Source organism: Cyprinodon tularosa, unplaced genomic scaffold (assembly GCF_016077235.1).
Source record: "Cyprinodon tularosa strain WSP-4 unplaced genomic scaffold, ASM1607723v1 ctg17, whole genome shotgun sequence".
Lineage (NCBI taxonomy): Eukaryota > Metazoa > Chordata > Actinopteri > Cyprinodontiformes > Cyprinodontidae > Cyprinodon > Cyprinodon tularosa.
Window position 1 is genome coordinate 2,162,063 of NW_024038531.1, and position 16,922 is coordinate 2,178,984.

The 16,922-nt window shown below is 38.7% G+C and overlaps 1 protein-coding gene across 8 annotated transcripts in view; it reads right to left on the minus strand.

Moving 5' to 3' along the window:
• pcdh19 (protocadherin 19) overlaps window positions 1-13,416 on the minus strand; it is an 85,067-nt gene extending 71,651 nt beyond the window's left edge. For 2 of the 8 annotated variants that reach the window (XM_038281310.1, XM_038281309.1), the window contains exons 1-2: window positions 10,253-13,416; window positions 4,655-4,787 (exon numbers count right to left, since the gene is read on the minus strand). In XM_038281310.1, the coding sequence (XP_038137238.1) occupies window positions 4,655-4,787; window positions 10,253-12,384 (2,265 nt within the window). In that variant the 5' untranslated portion in view covers window positions 12,385-13,416. Of the gene's footprint in view, window positions 1-4,441; window positions 4,788-10,252 lie in introns of all 8 variants that reach the window. The other 6 variants (XM_038281308.1, XM_038281307.1, XM_038281311.1 and 3 more) reach the window with 5 other exon arrangements.
• Between the last annotated feature and the right edge of the window lie 3,506 nt (window positions 13,417-16,922).

The window sequence follows — 16,922 nt, forward strand, 5'->3', positions numbered from 1 at the left end:
CAGGCAGGTCTCACAGCTGATACCTTTAAAGACAAAGGATACTCGTGTTCAAGAAGGTATCTATGGGTTTACATAGTAACATGGAGGAATGCAAAATACACAATGTAACTGCAGGTATGAAGTATTCAGGGAGACTTGTCACTGTTATTTTGGTCATGTCTTCTGTTTCTACCTGTCTTTAAGAGGAAAACTCAACTCAAGCTCCCCTGAAGTAAGCAGGATTCTTACTGGCCTACGTAAAACAAAAGACAAGAACGCTTATTTAATGACATTCATAAATTATAAATAAAACTGTAGCCTTACATTCTCAAAAAAATACAACTGACCATGCTATGAGGACTTAAAACCAGAGAAACTGACCCGGATGATTTTTCGTTTTAATGGCCATTATTAATTGTAAGCATGTGGAAAACGCAACATATAAAAAAATCAAATAAAGACATAGCTAATCCTAAAACAAAAACTTCAAAAAGCTCTATTTATAATAACAACAGGATACCAGACATATTTAAGCATAAAATCCAAACAAGTAAATTTCCAAATAAGAGGAGAGGCAGTCTGGATGCCTGAACAGATCCTACATGCATTCAGTGTGGGTGGGTGCACATAACATCCTGTGACAGACGACGGAGCAGACACGGAATGGAGCTAAGCAAAGCTGGCCTAAGAGAACCAATGATATACAACATTAAGAGAAGAGGAAATGATAAACTGAAGCACCATTTAGAAGGAAGGAGGCAGCATAGGCAGAGGGAGGCACCAGGCAGAAGTGTAGAGCCAGACAGACAGAGAAAACCATTAAAATTTGTACAGCTTTTACAAAGAACACCAGAATAAAGAAGGAAAGTAACTGCAAATTATAAACTAAAATGAGCCCAAAGAAATGCTCTGATAAAGCAAAGCCAGAAAGTCAAACATAACTGTATACTGCATAACTGTTAGAATGCACGCAAGAAATGCTGAAAACATGACAACAAGTTAAAACCTTCACCCAAAACTTCAGGAACATGACAACGATCAGACATGGAGTTGGACAAGCATTTTGGAAACCTCAGTTAAAGGGATTTCCATTGCTTAGGGAAGTTGTATTGAAACTTTTTCAACCCAAAAATTAACTTTGGGGAAATGCCAATGATCCTGATTAGTTGTTGCATACCACTTGGTTAATTAGAAAACAGCAATAACAAGAAGCATCAAAGCAATTTATTTATTTGTATCATTGTTACTCATTTTAATATGTACAGCACTGTGATATATATATATATATATATATATATATATATATATATATATATATATATATATATATATATATAGATATATATATATATATATATATCTATATATATATATATAGATATATATATATCATTTACTTTGATTTCTGAGGTAGATCTAAAGTTCTGACACTTGTTGATTTGTAACCCTCAGCTTTTTACATTTTTACATGGAAAATTGTAGTTGGGTAAAATCAATAAATGTGGTCCATCCCTAATAATGACTGTCTCAAATGTGAGCTGCTCTGGGAAAACAAACCTTAAAATCACACAAATCTCATTAATGATGTGTGATTTTAAGGTTGCCCGAAGGATAAAAATATATTTTTTAAGGGGACAAAGAATACACTCTTATCACAAACACACAGTTATTTATTGCAACAAAGCAATTATCAGTCATTCCACTGCTGTTTGTTTGTTCTATAAATGGAATCGTAATTAACCCAAACACATTTTTTATTTAAGAGGCGCATCTGTACATACTGGATGGCTTCTGTCTCTAGCAAATGTCACAGTGGGGAGGAGAGAAAACAGTGACAACTGGTGTTGTGTGGTGTTAGTCTGTTGGAGGCTACGCCTCACTCATGCTGCCACTCTCCCCTGCTTTGCTGATCTCACATACACACACACGGTGGCTTTTCTCAGTCCAGATAAAATGTGCACAGACTCAGTCAAAGAGATGTTTGTCAACATCAAGTGTAAGAAGGAGAGAGGTGGAAGCTGCATGCTAAACAGCTCCCTTCTCTATCAAGCCAATCAACTGGCCCTTAGAAAATGAGAAAATGTGGACACCTGGCACTAAGACTTGAGCTTCATCCTCCTTATCTGTCTATCTGCCCTCACATAGCTCCATCAAGACAACTCTGAGCTTTGCATAATGAATCATCAAAATCAATCTCCCATCCTATTTGTCTTCCTCTCCTCTCTTTCATTAGCCTGAAACAAATAACGGCAGCCCTAATCCTTACTCTAAAGCAGATTCAGATATTTCAGCTACAGATGCACCACTTTGCGAGAAATCTTTGACAGTTTTCTTAAAAACATATCAAATATGTATTGGCTGTGAAATAGTGGCAATTACCTAAAAAGAACACAGTCACAGTTGTGTACTTCTGTGTTGGTCATTTAATACACTTTTAGGTTCAAACAGTGGATCTGTCTGGAGGGGGATTGGGGATGGGTGTTTCTACTTTACCTGCTTTGATTGTAAAGACATTTGGTTTCATGCCTCTGGTACACAAAATTTACCAGCAAGACATATCTGTGTTTGATCAGGGATCTAATAGGTTTCTTTTTTTGTTTTTTCTGTGACAATCAATATGTAAAAAAAAAAATGAACCAAAACAAACATGCATTTATGTCATAAGACAGATTTAATCACTTTTTATTGATTCAATCTCATTGACCCAATATAATTAAACTAATAATCGAAAGAGAAATATTTGATGTGCAATGGCTTAGACACCTAAGTAGCAAATATTTTATAACATTTTGACATGAAAGATAGAGGAGACAAGAGATTTACATTTTGATAGTTCCTGGTTCTGTCTATCACTTTAGTTTTTACATTCTTTGCCTCTCTATAATTGTCAGATTTCCTTCCTACACCAGATAAAGTCTCTTATTGCATGATTTAATAAAGTCAAATATAACACACCTGCAAATTCTCCCCTTTTTGTTTAACTAATCAGCCACCGACGCTGCAGTCTAACCTATCCCATAATACAGACCAAAATACATATAAAAGATAAAAAGTAAAAGATCTGCAACACTCGATAGAGCCACACATGACAACACCCAAATAACACTTTCTCATCCCTTCCACCTGTGTTATTCCAGCTCACACACTCACACAGAGCAGCATGGACAAGCCCAGTAAATCAGCATGCCTGTAAGTAGGTCTCATTGACCCCTCAGTGTCCAATAGTGCCTGGATCTCTCTGGATCATCAACTCAATATATCAATATCTATCCCGTGTTTCTTGTTTTAAGACCCCCACTCCCAAGCCAACACAACCCGCTCTCTACACACTGAATGTCAAACGGAGATTGGACTCATCAATTTCAAGAAGATGTAGGTGTGGGTGTGTGTGTGTGTGTGTGTGTGTGTGTGTGTGTGTGTGTGTGTGTGTGGTAGAGCTTTTTATATGACTAAGCACGACACAAAAACTCATAAAAGCACATGGACTGATGCGCTTTTTTTCTATCTCATACACATATAAATGTCCAGACCCCCCATGAGAAAAGTGGTTTAAGAACAGCATCCAAAATAATCCAGTAGAAGAGTTCATACATACAGAAATCTATAAACTAAAGATCAACTGCTCAGCATACACCTGTCATCTTGAATACCCTTTGAAGTCAGACATTTAATGCCCTGCCGCAGCAATATGCGGTACGTCGAGCTGCCCGACAGCTTGCCGTGCAGAGCGGCCATGCAGAAAACACTGCAGCCAATCAGGCTACATACAGATTCAAGCAATGATTACTCTTTCTGTTAGCCCCTGAAATGATGTGTGGTGGAGCTGATTAGCCGAGTCAATACATCTGGCAGGTGCACAAACTCTTGTTTGTTTTAGCAGTGGCTCAACAAACGCTCAAACGCGGAGGAGTGAAAAGAAAGAAAGAAAGAAAGAAAGAAAGAAAGAAAGAAAGAAAGAAAGAAAGAAAGAAAGAAAGAAAGAAAGAAAGAAAGAAAGAAAGAAAGAAAGAAAGAAAGAAAGAAAGAAAGAAAGAAAGAAAGAAAGAAAGAAAGAAAGAAAGAAAAGTAGATAGATCAAATAATCTACATTGTCAGGCCTCTAAATTGTGCTTGACACAGCATGCTTATCGCAGGTCAGCTCAAGTGAAATTTACACACCCTGATATGCTTTTAAGAATTCCACTCGAATGACACATTGCCAAAGCTCAGCTTCAATAAGTATAAACAAATGTTTCACCAACATAATATGCTTTGGTTGAAATGAAACGCAAAATGTCATTAGACCTTGAGATATTTATTTTTCTAGGGCTTAGTTTGACCTAGTAGCCTTTTTAATAACACCTGATTAAAATCATACTGTACAAAGTCTTTTTCATGGTACTACATGAATTTTCTCTTTATAGCACCCCTGACACCCAATGCAGTCCAGCCAAAGATCATAGCACATTGAATTGTATCTCACCTCTGGCAGCGGCATGCCGTTGATGATGAGGTCTGGCTGCTGGTGACCCTGCCCTGTGAACGTGTGCTGATAGCCATGGTTGGGGGCCGCATTGCGTGAGTTCTGGTTCTCCACGTTGAGAAAGGTGCTCTCGGAGCGCCTGCAGCCCAGTGGTAGGCTCTGCTGGTGGTAGTCGAAGTAGTTGAGCGAAGAGGTGAGAGATGAGCAACTCACCACATTCATCTTGTCTGTTTCCTCAACGTCTCGCGGCACCAGGCGAATGTCGTTCTTGCTCAGCTTCTTCTTCTTGCTGGATTTTTTCTGGTTGGCGTAGGAGTACTCTGCCACCCTGCGCAAGTAGAAGAAACTGAACAGACTCAATAAAGCAGTGCTCTGCCTTCCCCAACCAACCCCACACAGTAAAAGAGTCTTGTCTGCGTCATGCTGGTTAGGGTGTTAGACATTAGCTCATGGCCAGGGCCGGACTTAAAACTGCTGTTTTCTTTTAGTCTTTTATTTTACATGCTTCCGTTCTTAAACAGTGGGTGCAGATTCAGATCAAGGTTTCCCGTTTAGTAGTCAGACTGTTTGATTTTTAACTTAAGGGATCAAGTGACCATTTAGGAATACAAATTTATTGTTTTATGAGTAACCACAAGAGGTGGAATAATTTAAATGATCAAATTAATAAATAATATCTAATTTGATCATTTTTACTTAAATTTTCAAGCTTCCTTCGGTTCATAAAAGTTTATCAGCGCAAACAGGGCATTTATGATCCCATAGAAACATAAATCCATCACACGTTTTATTATAGACTATTTGTAGATAATTTATTCTAATCCCCTTTTCAGGTCAGTCATGACACATTCTGAGCCCTGATCAAGCCAAAGTAACTATGTGACCTGCTAACGAGTATTTATTACATTCACAGAATCTGAGTTACAGTATACTGAAACATAAATACCAAGTAAAACTGTCAGTTTTAAAATATTATATTATTGGATAGAGATGTCTCTGAGCCAGGCACAAATTTTTGCATGGCTTACACATGAAAAAAAATATATTATCCAAAAAAGTTGAGTACAAACTGTACAAAAAAATCTAAAGTGAGAAAACCAAAGGAACAAAAGTACAAACAACCCATTTAAACTTGATGTTGATGTGTAGCAATAGTAATTATCATGACTAAAAGAAACATGTGTGGGTAGGACACCAAAACTGGCACCAGCCTATATTTTTCTGATATCCGGCCCTGCTCATAGCCCCTATGATTGTAGAACAACACAGGTGACCCACCGCACCTCACTTGCAATGGAGTCATCACGGATCTTTGTATGTATTTGCATGCTCAACATTCAAAATGTCACAAACAGGCTGGATATGCAAACATGCGAAAACCACAGAGGCAAAACAAAAGAAACACACTGAACTTGAGAAGCACTACCGGTATATGCAATCATATTCAAAGCACAGAACCTTCACTGATTCCATTTTTTCCCATTAGCAAGCAGGCCCAGCAATAACATAGATGAGCAAGAGAACTGCAGATTCAAATTTGTTCGGCGGCTTTCAGTGACTTCTGCAAGCTGAAGCTGAGCATTTTGACTTTAATAGGAGCAAATGAGCAGCATAGCTAAGCTTTTTCAAAAGACGCTCAGATAGGAAGAAATGTCTACTCTTTGCACCGCCTTGCAGTTTTTACACAGAATAACAGATGCTAAGTAGTCTTGTGATAACTAAACCCTCACAGGACATATTTACTATTAAATCTGGTGGGTTTTGTTTTTAACATTTTTTTACAATCTCTATCAATTCAAACTTTGGAAGGTGAAATATAACCTGATTTTACAATTCTCCGGTTTATATCCTATATTAAATCCATAACAGGAATAGAGATATTAATGAGATTGTGATCTCTGTCGCTGTCATTTTTCAGAATTTTCTTCACCCGGCTGAACTTTTTAGCAAAAAGCATTATCAGAGGCCCTTTGTTTTTATTGTTATTTACATCTGATACAGGCACATACCATTAGCTGCTTCTTAATTCTTAGTGAACAAAATGGCAGAAAATACAGTATCTTCATTTTTTTTTTTTTTATTACATCGTTCACATTGTTCTCTCTGCCTTGTGCCCTAATTAAAATCTTGGAGAAAACTTTTGAGCAAAAAGACTGACAGAGGACAAGCAATAAATTGAAGATAACTGCTCCTCATATTCGAGGTGGTGACTGAGAAGCAGAGCACATCAGCGCTGATTAAAGCTCCCAGCAGGGAGACGGGCTCACAATGGGAGAGAGGAAAGTACTGGGAGGAGCTTTGAATTTTTAGATTTGTTTGTCTGTCACTGTGTCTTCTCTCCACAAAATGTAAGAGTGACATTTAAATAAAAGCAAATGTTTTTTTGTTTCTTTCTTTTTTAAATCAGGCTTTAACTTCACAGACTTTTGTCTATTTTCAATCAAAGCTAATTCAAAATTACATCTAAAAAGTATTTTTAGTCAGACAGGAATTATGACTCCTTAGGGTCAACGCTCACATGTGGAGCAGCAATCATTTCTGATGCTTTTACTGAGAAAATACTTCATTTTCATTTCTAATATAGGCAGTGAAGAATATACTGGAAAAAAAACCAAATACTACTTTAAATCGGTAAGGCAGAAACAAAAATCGGATATGGAATATGGTCATTTCACTGAATCTTTTCTTTTTTTTTAAAACAATGAGGTGAACCTCGAATCAAGACAACTACATCAAGAACAAAATACAGTTATAGCTTCAGGTTAAATTCTAAAATCCAATCTATATGTAAATTTTACAGTTGTAATGTGGCACAAGCAAAAAAAATCAAAGCCAGGGCTGATGCTCAAATTGATGAAGAAAACAATTTTAATAAATGCATGAAAAGAGGGAGAAAAAATCTGCTGCTTTCATCCCTAAACCTGTCTTCAAACAGTTCATGACACTCATGTAACTGATGATATCCTCTAAAGTACAAGCCTAATCTCCTACATTTATGTTAGAGTAGTTCCTTCTGATGTGCCTTGATGAAAACAGAGGGGTATCTGAGTGATCCTGGAGGACTGTCCATAATCACAGCAGATTAAAGCTGATAACAGCCAATCAGCCACAGTGGACGTTAAATAATAAATGTCCGGGACTGCCATTGAGGCAGCGGGACGTTAATTGTCCGGCAACACATTCGCAAATTGAACATGACAGTCGAACCGTTGTATGTATGAGTCAATTGGCTACAATGGATGGATTAAATCTATCAATCACCGTTTGCCTTAATGCAGAACAGTGGGCCTCAGCAGAATGTGTCTGATTTAAAGCATTGGGGTTCATTTAGGTCCACTTCAGCTGTGGAGCTATGAAGAAGAGAGAGAGAAAGACAGGGAGAGAGCGTAGAGGAGGGGTAGAAACGATCTGCAGTCTTCACTTCCAAAGCCTCTACATGCACAATGTAAAAAAAAAAAATGCACGTTCACTGCAGGGATTGCATTCAGACACAAACAAAATACAGGGTTCCTATGCATTCTGGAATAGTAAAGAATTTAAATCTTCTCAGGGATAAAATAGAGAAAGTTTAGGAAAGCTACAGTATTTTATACAGTAAATTCCAAAAGGACAACAACAAAAAAAACGTGTAAATTTCCAGGTTTTTGTTTTACAACTACAACCTCATTTATCTGTTTTATATCGAATATCATATCCCTTAACTGGGTTTTACATCTCTTCTTAAAAGATTATTTTTAAATAAAAGATTTCCCACATCTTCAGCTGTGATAAATCGTCTCTCTGGTTAATGTGAGGAAATCTAAGCTGCTACATTTTTGTCATGTTGTACTGTCACAGACTTTAAACACTGGTCACACTGGTAAATCAAGAGCATGAGACTAATGATAATAATAATAAAAAAAACAATAATATTAATAACAATAAAATAAATTAGTGCTGTCAATCGATTAAATTTTTTAATCGCGATTAATCGCATCAATGCCTGAGTTAACTCGCGATTAATCGCATTTTAATCGCACATTTTTTTTCCTGATTGAAAATCATTTAAATACTCTGGATGACATACAAAAAAATACATACAGGCTAGGTTTGTGCCAATGTTCTTTTTTTAAATGAAAACAGGTCACAGATACTGATTTATGCCATAGAAACATATGGCAAGAAGATGGGGAGGCATGTAGCAAAAAATAACAAATATGTAGCCAAAAAAAAGGCCCTGAAAACAGGCTGATGTAAAAGACAGTCTTTACAGTTAATACAGTCTTTTGAACAAAGACAAGCATTTTACCCTACTGCTATAAAATTTATTAGAATTAACATTAGATGTTAATTAACCAAGGTAATAATGAACAATTTTCAATCAATACATCAAAATCAATAGACCAACATCACTAGATGAAGGTAGTCTATGCTCTCTAGAAAGTTACTTTTCAGCCTCTTAACAAAAATGAGAACACACACACACCCACTCACCCACTCACCCACACACAGACACACCCACCCACACACACACACACACACGATACCGACAAGAGTGCCGTAGCAGATTCCATTTCACCTCAGTAATCTGTTTTCTCAGCGTATTTCATGTTGCTACTAGTTACCAGACACTCAACTTGTTTGTTGGTGGTGGGGCTTAAAGAAAAGGCACTAGCGCCACCCAGTGTATGAGCGTCTTTTTTCCTTGAGGAGCTCCGCTCTGGAAGCCTATGAGAAATGCATAGACTGGGGGAAAATAGCCCCGCCTTCCCGCAGGCTGCAGCGGGATGCACTTGGAAAATTGTACCATAAAACCACATAGCGTTAATCTCACGTTAAAAAAATTATCGCCGTTAAAATGGCCTCGCGTTAACGCGTTAATAACGCGATAATTTTGACAGCACTAAAATAAATAAATGTTTGCTTGCTTTAATTTCCAGTATTGAAAGGTCTGGATAATAACTAATGATTGGAGGGCACAGAGGTGTTCAGAAATCAATCCTTGTTTCATTATATTTTCATATGTTCTGAAAACAAGGGAAACGTTTAGATTAAAAACAAGCCTCGAGTTAGATATTTGGCCTAATAAGCCTCTTAGAACCAGTTTTAACTGAACCGGTGGTTCTTGAACTCAGTTATTTTTTGGAACTTAAAGGACATTTTGCACTTTATTGTCTTTGCTTTAAAAAATTCTGAAACAAGCTGTTCTTTTAATGATTTACCATCAAGGGAACTATTCTATTTGGGCATGACAGTAGCAAATAGTAGATTTTATATATTCAAATAGTTGTGAATTGTGTCCTGAATATATTTTTACTGCTATTTACAATTTCCTTTAATAGGATGCAAGTTTGTTTTGCACAACAGTGTAACAAGAGAAATATGACCTGTATTGTGATGGACTAATGAAACTGAAGTTTGAATCTGATTCACGGCTTCTGATTAATCTATACTAACATGTAGATTTAATTTACTGTTCAGGATGAAAATATATATATTTTTTATCTTCTTGAGATCAAGGTATAAAAGACGCAAGAGATCTAACTTGAATTTTTGAAATCATCAAAATATAAATTTTTTAAAACACAGTATTATTTCTTTGAAACCTTTTTTGTATTGTTAACAACATACAAAAAGAGCTTTGATAATGCAGCTGTGATATTAGGGCCGCATAGTTTGAGAGCAGCATAAAAATGGGGGCAAAAGAAGGGGGTTGCCCACGGCCCCAGTCATGCAAGGTTCACCACTGGATGAACAATCTAGAAATTTATAAAAATCAAAAGAACTTGTAGGAACCCTGACATTCACATTTTTTTTTATTTCATTAAGTACCTGCAGTTGTATGTCCGGATCTCCTTGTTGTCCCTCTTGCACTTCACAGCCACAAAGATCATGGTGATGAAGAGGATGGCAGCAATGGAGCCCAGGGCGATAATGAATATCAGAGACAAGTTGACGGGTCCAATGGGATCCTGGGCGTTCAGGTCTGGGGAGACGTACACCACAATGTAGGCCGAGGCAGAGAGGGAGGGCTTGCCATGGTCCCTCGCCACTACTGTGACCTCATAGGTGGACTTGGCATTCTCCCCAAACATCTTGGTGGAACGTATCTCTCCGTTCACCTGGTCGATTTCGAAGAAGGCCCTGTCGCCCTCTGAGATGGTGTAAGTCAGCCTCCCATTTTCCCCTTCATCGTAATCGTCAGCTTTCACCTGGGTCACCATGTACCCCACTCCAGCGTTCCTTGGGATGGAGACCTCTGCCGTCCCATTGACCAGCGGAGGGTTTGTCATCACAGGCGTATTATCATTGACGTCCAGCACCACAATACGAACGGTGGCGTTGCTGGACAGGGACGGGTTACCGTTGTCTCTTGCTAGGACTTTGAAATCAAACGTTCTGGTATATTCATGATCAAATGATCTCATTGAGTAAATGCGGCCTGATGGGTTTATGCTCACATACGTGTTTACATCCATGTGCTTAATCTCACCAGGAACTATGGAATATGAGACTGTCCCATTCATGCCCAGGTCAGGGTCTACTGCTGACACCGCCAAGAGACAGGAACCTGGAAGGTTGTTCTCCATCACCATTTCTTGATAGTGCGGCTTTAGAAAATGTGGTGGATTGTCATTCTCATCTGTAACTTTGACCACCAGAGATTTGGTGGCACGTAACTGTGGGATGCCACTGTCCTCAGCCTGGATGGTCAGGTTGAAGGTGTCCTTCTGTTCTCTATCCAGCCTCCCGTCCACCAATATGGTGGAGAAGCTTTCATATTCTTGCAGCTTAAAAGGGACGTTCCCCTGCAGGGTGCATTTCACTTTCCCGTTGGCTCCTGAGTCCTTATCTGACACCCTCACCAGCGCAATCACATAGCCCCGCTGTGCGTTCTCACTCACTTCCACCATCTCTGTGTTCAGCGAGAGCAGGCTGATCACAGGTGGGTTGTCGTTCGTGTCCATCACATTTACTGTGACTTTGCAGTGCGCGGGGATGGAGTTGGGACCCAGATCTTTGGCTTGAACGTCAATTTCGTAGATCTGCGTGGTCTCGTAATCCAACACGCCGTTCACAGTGATGATCCCCGTCCTGGGGTCAATTTTGAAAGCCTCCCTGGTTTTCTCGGTGACGTAACTGTTAAACGAGTACACAACCTCTCCATTAGTGCCCTCATCAGGATCCGTGGCGTTCAGGTCTATCACTAATGTGTTGACGGGGGAGTTCTCCATCACATTCACCGTGTAAACAGGCTCGTCAAAAACGGGGTTGTTATCATTGGAATCTATCACCTTAATGTTTAACTGGACTGCGCCTATCTTTGGAGGGTCTCCTCCATCCTCTGCGCTGATTTCATAGCTATAGTGGGACTGGGTCTCTCTGTCTAATGATTTCTGCACAACAAGCTCTGCGATCTTTGATCCGTCCCCTCTAGTTTTTATTTCAAGACCGAAAAGCTCGTTTGGAGTAATGGAATAAGATTGAACTCCAAAGATCCCCGAATCCGGATCACTCGCACCCTCTAGGGGAAACCTGGTACCGGGGGATGCGTTCTCAGAAATCTCTATGTCAATGTGGCTCGTTGGGAATCGGGGCGCGTTGTCGTTCAAATCCTGGATTTCAACTTTGATTACGCAGATCTCCATGGAGTTTGACATCACTTCTAGGGAAATAATGCACTTCGGATTCTGTCTGCAAACTACATCCCGATCTATCTTCATCTGGGTGGTAAGAATCCCGGCCGGGCTGAGTTCCACCCATCGCGGTTCTGAATTGGAAATAACCCTCAAATAAGGAGGCTGCGGCGCAATCTGGAAGCCCTGCTTGAGCGCGTCCCTCGTAACGTTTCCAATCACTGACCCGGGCTTCATCTCCTCGTTTATTCCATATTTCAGGTTAATAACAGCGTCAGTTCCAACCCACAATAATAGGAAAACGGCTGTTAGTTGTATTGATTCCATCTCTTGCTTGTTTGGCTGTTGAACCTGTTGATTTTTTGGTGTTTTCTGGAGATTTACGCACAAGGATGCGCGTCAAAAATAGGAGACTAAAACGCGCAGATGAAACATCTCAGTGAAAGAAATAAGTCAGACCGATTATTTCTATGCAGATGGTACTAATTCTAACAAATTACTAATTCTTCTCGAGCAGAACACATCCTCTGGTGCAGAAACACTGAGGGCGACAGAATAGTAAAAACATGATGAATCTTCTCACAGAGGGAACTTAGCAGCTGAAATCCGTGCAGCTCTCAACAGGCAGAAAAGGTCCGATTCATATGTTAGAGTGTCCATGTTTTCTAATCGAAAATGGGAGGAGAAAAAATGCGGCAGAGACTCAAGTCCGCAGAAATCTTTATCATCCGCGCAGATGGAGTGATTGAGCTGAAAAGTCAGTGTGAATTTCACCGCCCCGACCTGACAGGGGTCGATATTCACGTCGTGCCTATTTGGTTAAATTATCTGCTTATCAAACTGTAAGCAGGAATATTAAAAAAGGGGGTTTATGATGAGAAATGTTTTGTAGGCAGGAAAACATTTAATAGTCCAAATATCTTTTGCGTAAAAGGGGTGCAGCAGCAATGTCTCATCAAATCATTGAAACTCCCGATTACCTTTTCATTTCCAGTAGATTCAGTCTCTTTTTCAACTTCCTCTTTTCACTTTTTAAATAATTCCCTCAGATCTCACAATGAAAATTTAAAACCGATCCAAGTCAATAGTCCAGGCGCACAGAAATAAGAAAAGAATCCGTTGCAAATGCAGCCAGTTGGGATGAAATGATGCCACAGCTTACTGTACGTTCAAAAAGCATTTTTATGTGTAGCTGAAGAAAAACTAAGGCACAGCAGCCTATATCCAGCCTGACTGAGGCAAAGAGGGATGAAAAAAAAAAAAAAGGAAATCTCCACTCGTTGCCAGTAGGCTGTCTGGATGACACCAACAAGCGCTCCTCTCGCTTCGCTGGTGCGCACTGGCAGACGCGCAGCTCAGAGCTGAGCGCTCTGTCTCAGGACCCGCAATCCCCTCAGCCAATCAGGGGTTACTCAGGAGGGCCGGAGCTGCTGGTGGGTGGGGCCAAGTGGAGCAATGAAACACGGCCAGCTACCTGTTCTCCTGCAGATGGAAGACTCTACAGGCAATTATGGTGTACACGTTAAACACGATATCAGATGGTAGTTAGGGCTGCTTCCAAAAGTGCGTGTATGTGTGTGGGGAGGATGGTCGCCATGGGAGGAGATCTCTGAGACGGCTCTCATGGGGGTCGCAGGAGAAAAAGAAAAAAAAAGAAGAAGAAAAAGCTGCTCATACAGCAGAGGCATAGAGGGGAGGATAGTTTGTGGGGGTTAACTTTCCAGAAGTCTTCTCGTTTTCTCCCTTACAAAAAGCACTGATCATCTATGATTCTAATTCCTGTCATTTTCCTCATCACACAGGTTCACCAGTGGGTGCTTTTCATTGTTATGATATTCAAAGTTAGTCTCTTGGCAGAGCATTTGGTATCTGAAGAACCAGAGAACAGGAGAAATACAGGTCAACAGGTTTTTTTTTTTTGGTTTTTTTTATAAGACCCCGAGTAGATTTTTATTTGGGGGTCATTGTTGAAATCAGATTAATAACTCAGAACTTTTGATGTGAAGTTCCCCTAAATGTCATAAGCAGCTATTATCCTACCAGTAGAAATTTATTCTGGTATCTTTATTTGTTATAAGTCTAGAGTAGCTGCACCCCCAGGATGCTAGTTTAACAGGCTTCACAAATATCACTGTATTCTTCGCAGTTCCAACCCAAAAATGTCTTAGCTGTTTATGCAAATGCTTTGTTATCCAGCTCTACACAAATATATTGTTTTGCATTGTATGGATGTTTACACAGAAATTAAGGAGTACTACACAGGAGGAAATAGAGTTTGGAGGCAGTGCAGGACCAATAACCTTCCTGTGTGAAACTTGTGCTCTGGACTGATGAGACGGTAAAAAGAAAAAGTTGTAGAGGAGCAAGAGGGAGTATAATTTTATTGATTTTCATGCTATTTGACTTTTCTATCAAAAGTTTTTTATTACTAAGTAAAGCATGACCCCTCCCTACTGAGCTTACAAATAATTCTCCTTTCTGTGTAAATACATGTCCAATGCAAACACGATGAAAGGTTAACTCAGAAAATAGTGTTCATATGTTAACGCTTCTGTCACTAGAATTGCTTTACCTGTTCCTGTGTCTCTTTTAATAGCACTTAGCTTCAGTCTCTGGAAATAACTCATTTGGATTTATGGAAACTAAATAGACCACAAGTGCTACAGGGTTCAAGTTAACTTCTCACAACTTTTTGACAGAATCCCGCTTTAAAAATCAAAAACTATTCCTCCCTCCAATCTCGACAGAGCTGAAATTATAAATTTTATGCTGTCCAAAGTTGACTGATTTTCGATTTACTTTGTAAACCTTAAATTAAGGAATACACTATGTTACACTTAAGCCCAACATTTTATTTATTATATAAATAACAATAAATATACTGTTCTGGTCTGATAGTCTTGTTCATTGTCAGGAGAGGTTGCTATAGTTACCCTGATTAAACTTCCAAGCAGAAAGAGAGAATTCCCCCTTTTTTATACATAAAAAGAATAAATGTAACCCTGCACAGACGTTAAAATAGTCACAGACGTTAAAATAGTCACATTAAATAATCTCTGATGACATAACTAGCAGACTAGAAATATTTTACTCAGCTTCATGAGATATAATTTATGCAAACATTGCAAAGAGATAAATAGTTCAATTTAAACTTGAAATACTTTTGATTTGGAATACATTTCCTTTAGATAAACCTTGTGAATTTAGAGGTATGTTACTTCCAAACTAACATAACTACAAATATGGGACTTTTCTTCTATATAAGAAGGCTACTTTTTGAAAAATGTAACTACCGTAAAAACGTGGTTTGTGAGAATCTTTGTATTGGTAATGGTGCCTCTGCTAGCTTAGAAGCCCCAAGGATAGGCTTAATTTGCATGTGTCATGTGTTTTTGGCTGGCTGTGATAGTGATATTAAATGCACAAATAGGTTGAATTGTGTTAAGTTCTGGAAGATATCTTACTATGTAAAAATTACATGTATTTCTTGACTAATACAAATTTGGAGTCTGATCTTTTAGTTGATTTTTTAAAATTGTATTTCTATAATTTAATATTGTTTCATGTGAAATTTATTTTAATATCTTAGATTTAAGTATGCACAAACTTTAATTCATTTTCATTTAAAAATAAGTCCTTAAACATAACTACAAATCAGAATTAAATAGGTTTATTTTTGGGCCATCTGCTGCCTGATTAGGTATGCACCATCAGAAGGTAAAAATCCTTTACTTTAGGACTAGTCACCTCTGATCCATAAGTATTTTTATACCATGTTAGACCAAGGATACCTGGGGCTCATAGTGTAATGTTGGTTTTCCCAGATAATCATGATTAACATAGACGCAAAGGACCATATGAACTTCCTGCAACCTTCTAAATTCAATCAAGTTTGAGCCTAATGGTTGAAAATTGTTTGCAAGTTTTTCTTGTGTGCATACAGGTTGTATTTAATGTGCAGCGAAAGTCAAACTGTATTTGGTCCAGCAAAGAATCAGTTCCAAGTCATATAAACTAATGACTACGTTAAAGTTTCCATGGAGAAATATTGATAGAACAATAAAGCAGGATTTAAAATAGCATTTTGAAAATTTAAACATCAATAAAACATTTTAAGCCCACTCCAAAAATGTTGCTACTATAGGATAATATACAGGCAATCTACAACCTGTTATATTAAAAATATACTTAACTTCTATCATACAAAGATAAATATGCAACAGTAAGTAAATGAGAAGGGTTAAGTTTAAACAAAGAGGAGGGTGCTGACCTGCAGTCTGCAGCTCATTATCATAATAAAAGAAACAACACATCAATTAGGCCCTTATTCAAAGGGTTCCTTCGCTTATAGCTGCAGCTCCTTCTGATATGAACAAGCAGCACCGCTCCACACGCCAGCCCACTCAAGAAAGAAACCCGCACAGTGGTGATAAGAAAAAAAAAAAAAGATGAACTGAATATGAGACTCTGAACATACAGGCTGTCATTCTGGTTCCTGGAAATCTCACTTTTTTCATTCAAATGTAGGCGACATTCTTTTAGGGCCGGTCTTTTTCTTTCTGTCACCCCCCCTCCACCCACATAACAACAAGTCTTTCGGGAGGCAGGCTGATTTCAAAGTCACAAGGGTGACACCTAGTGTCCGCATTCACCCTTCAGTTTGGTTTAGTCCAGTTTGTCCATTTTGCCCCCCCAGACTCCTTCACCCCGACGAAAAGCAAAAAACTCTCTTTATGAATAATAAGGAAATCCACTGGAATGTCAGTTTTCTTCCTCAAGTAAAATAGCCTTAATTTAAACCACATCTAAAATTCTGTCTATGATGATAAATTAAGCTCTGAACTACATCCAGTCACCTTTAATCA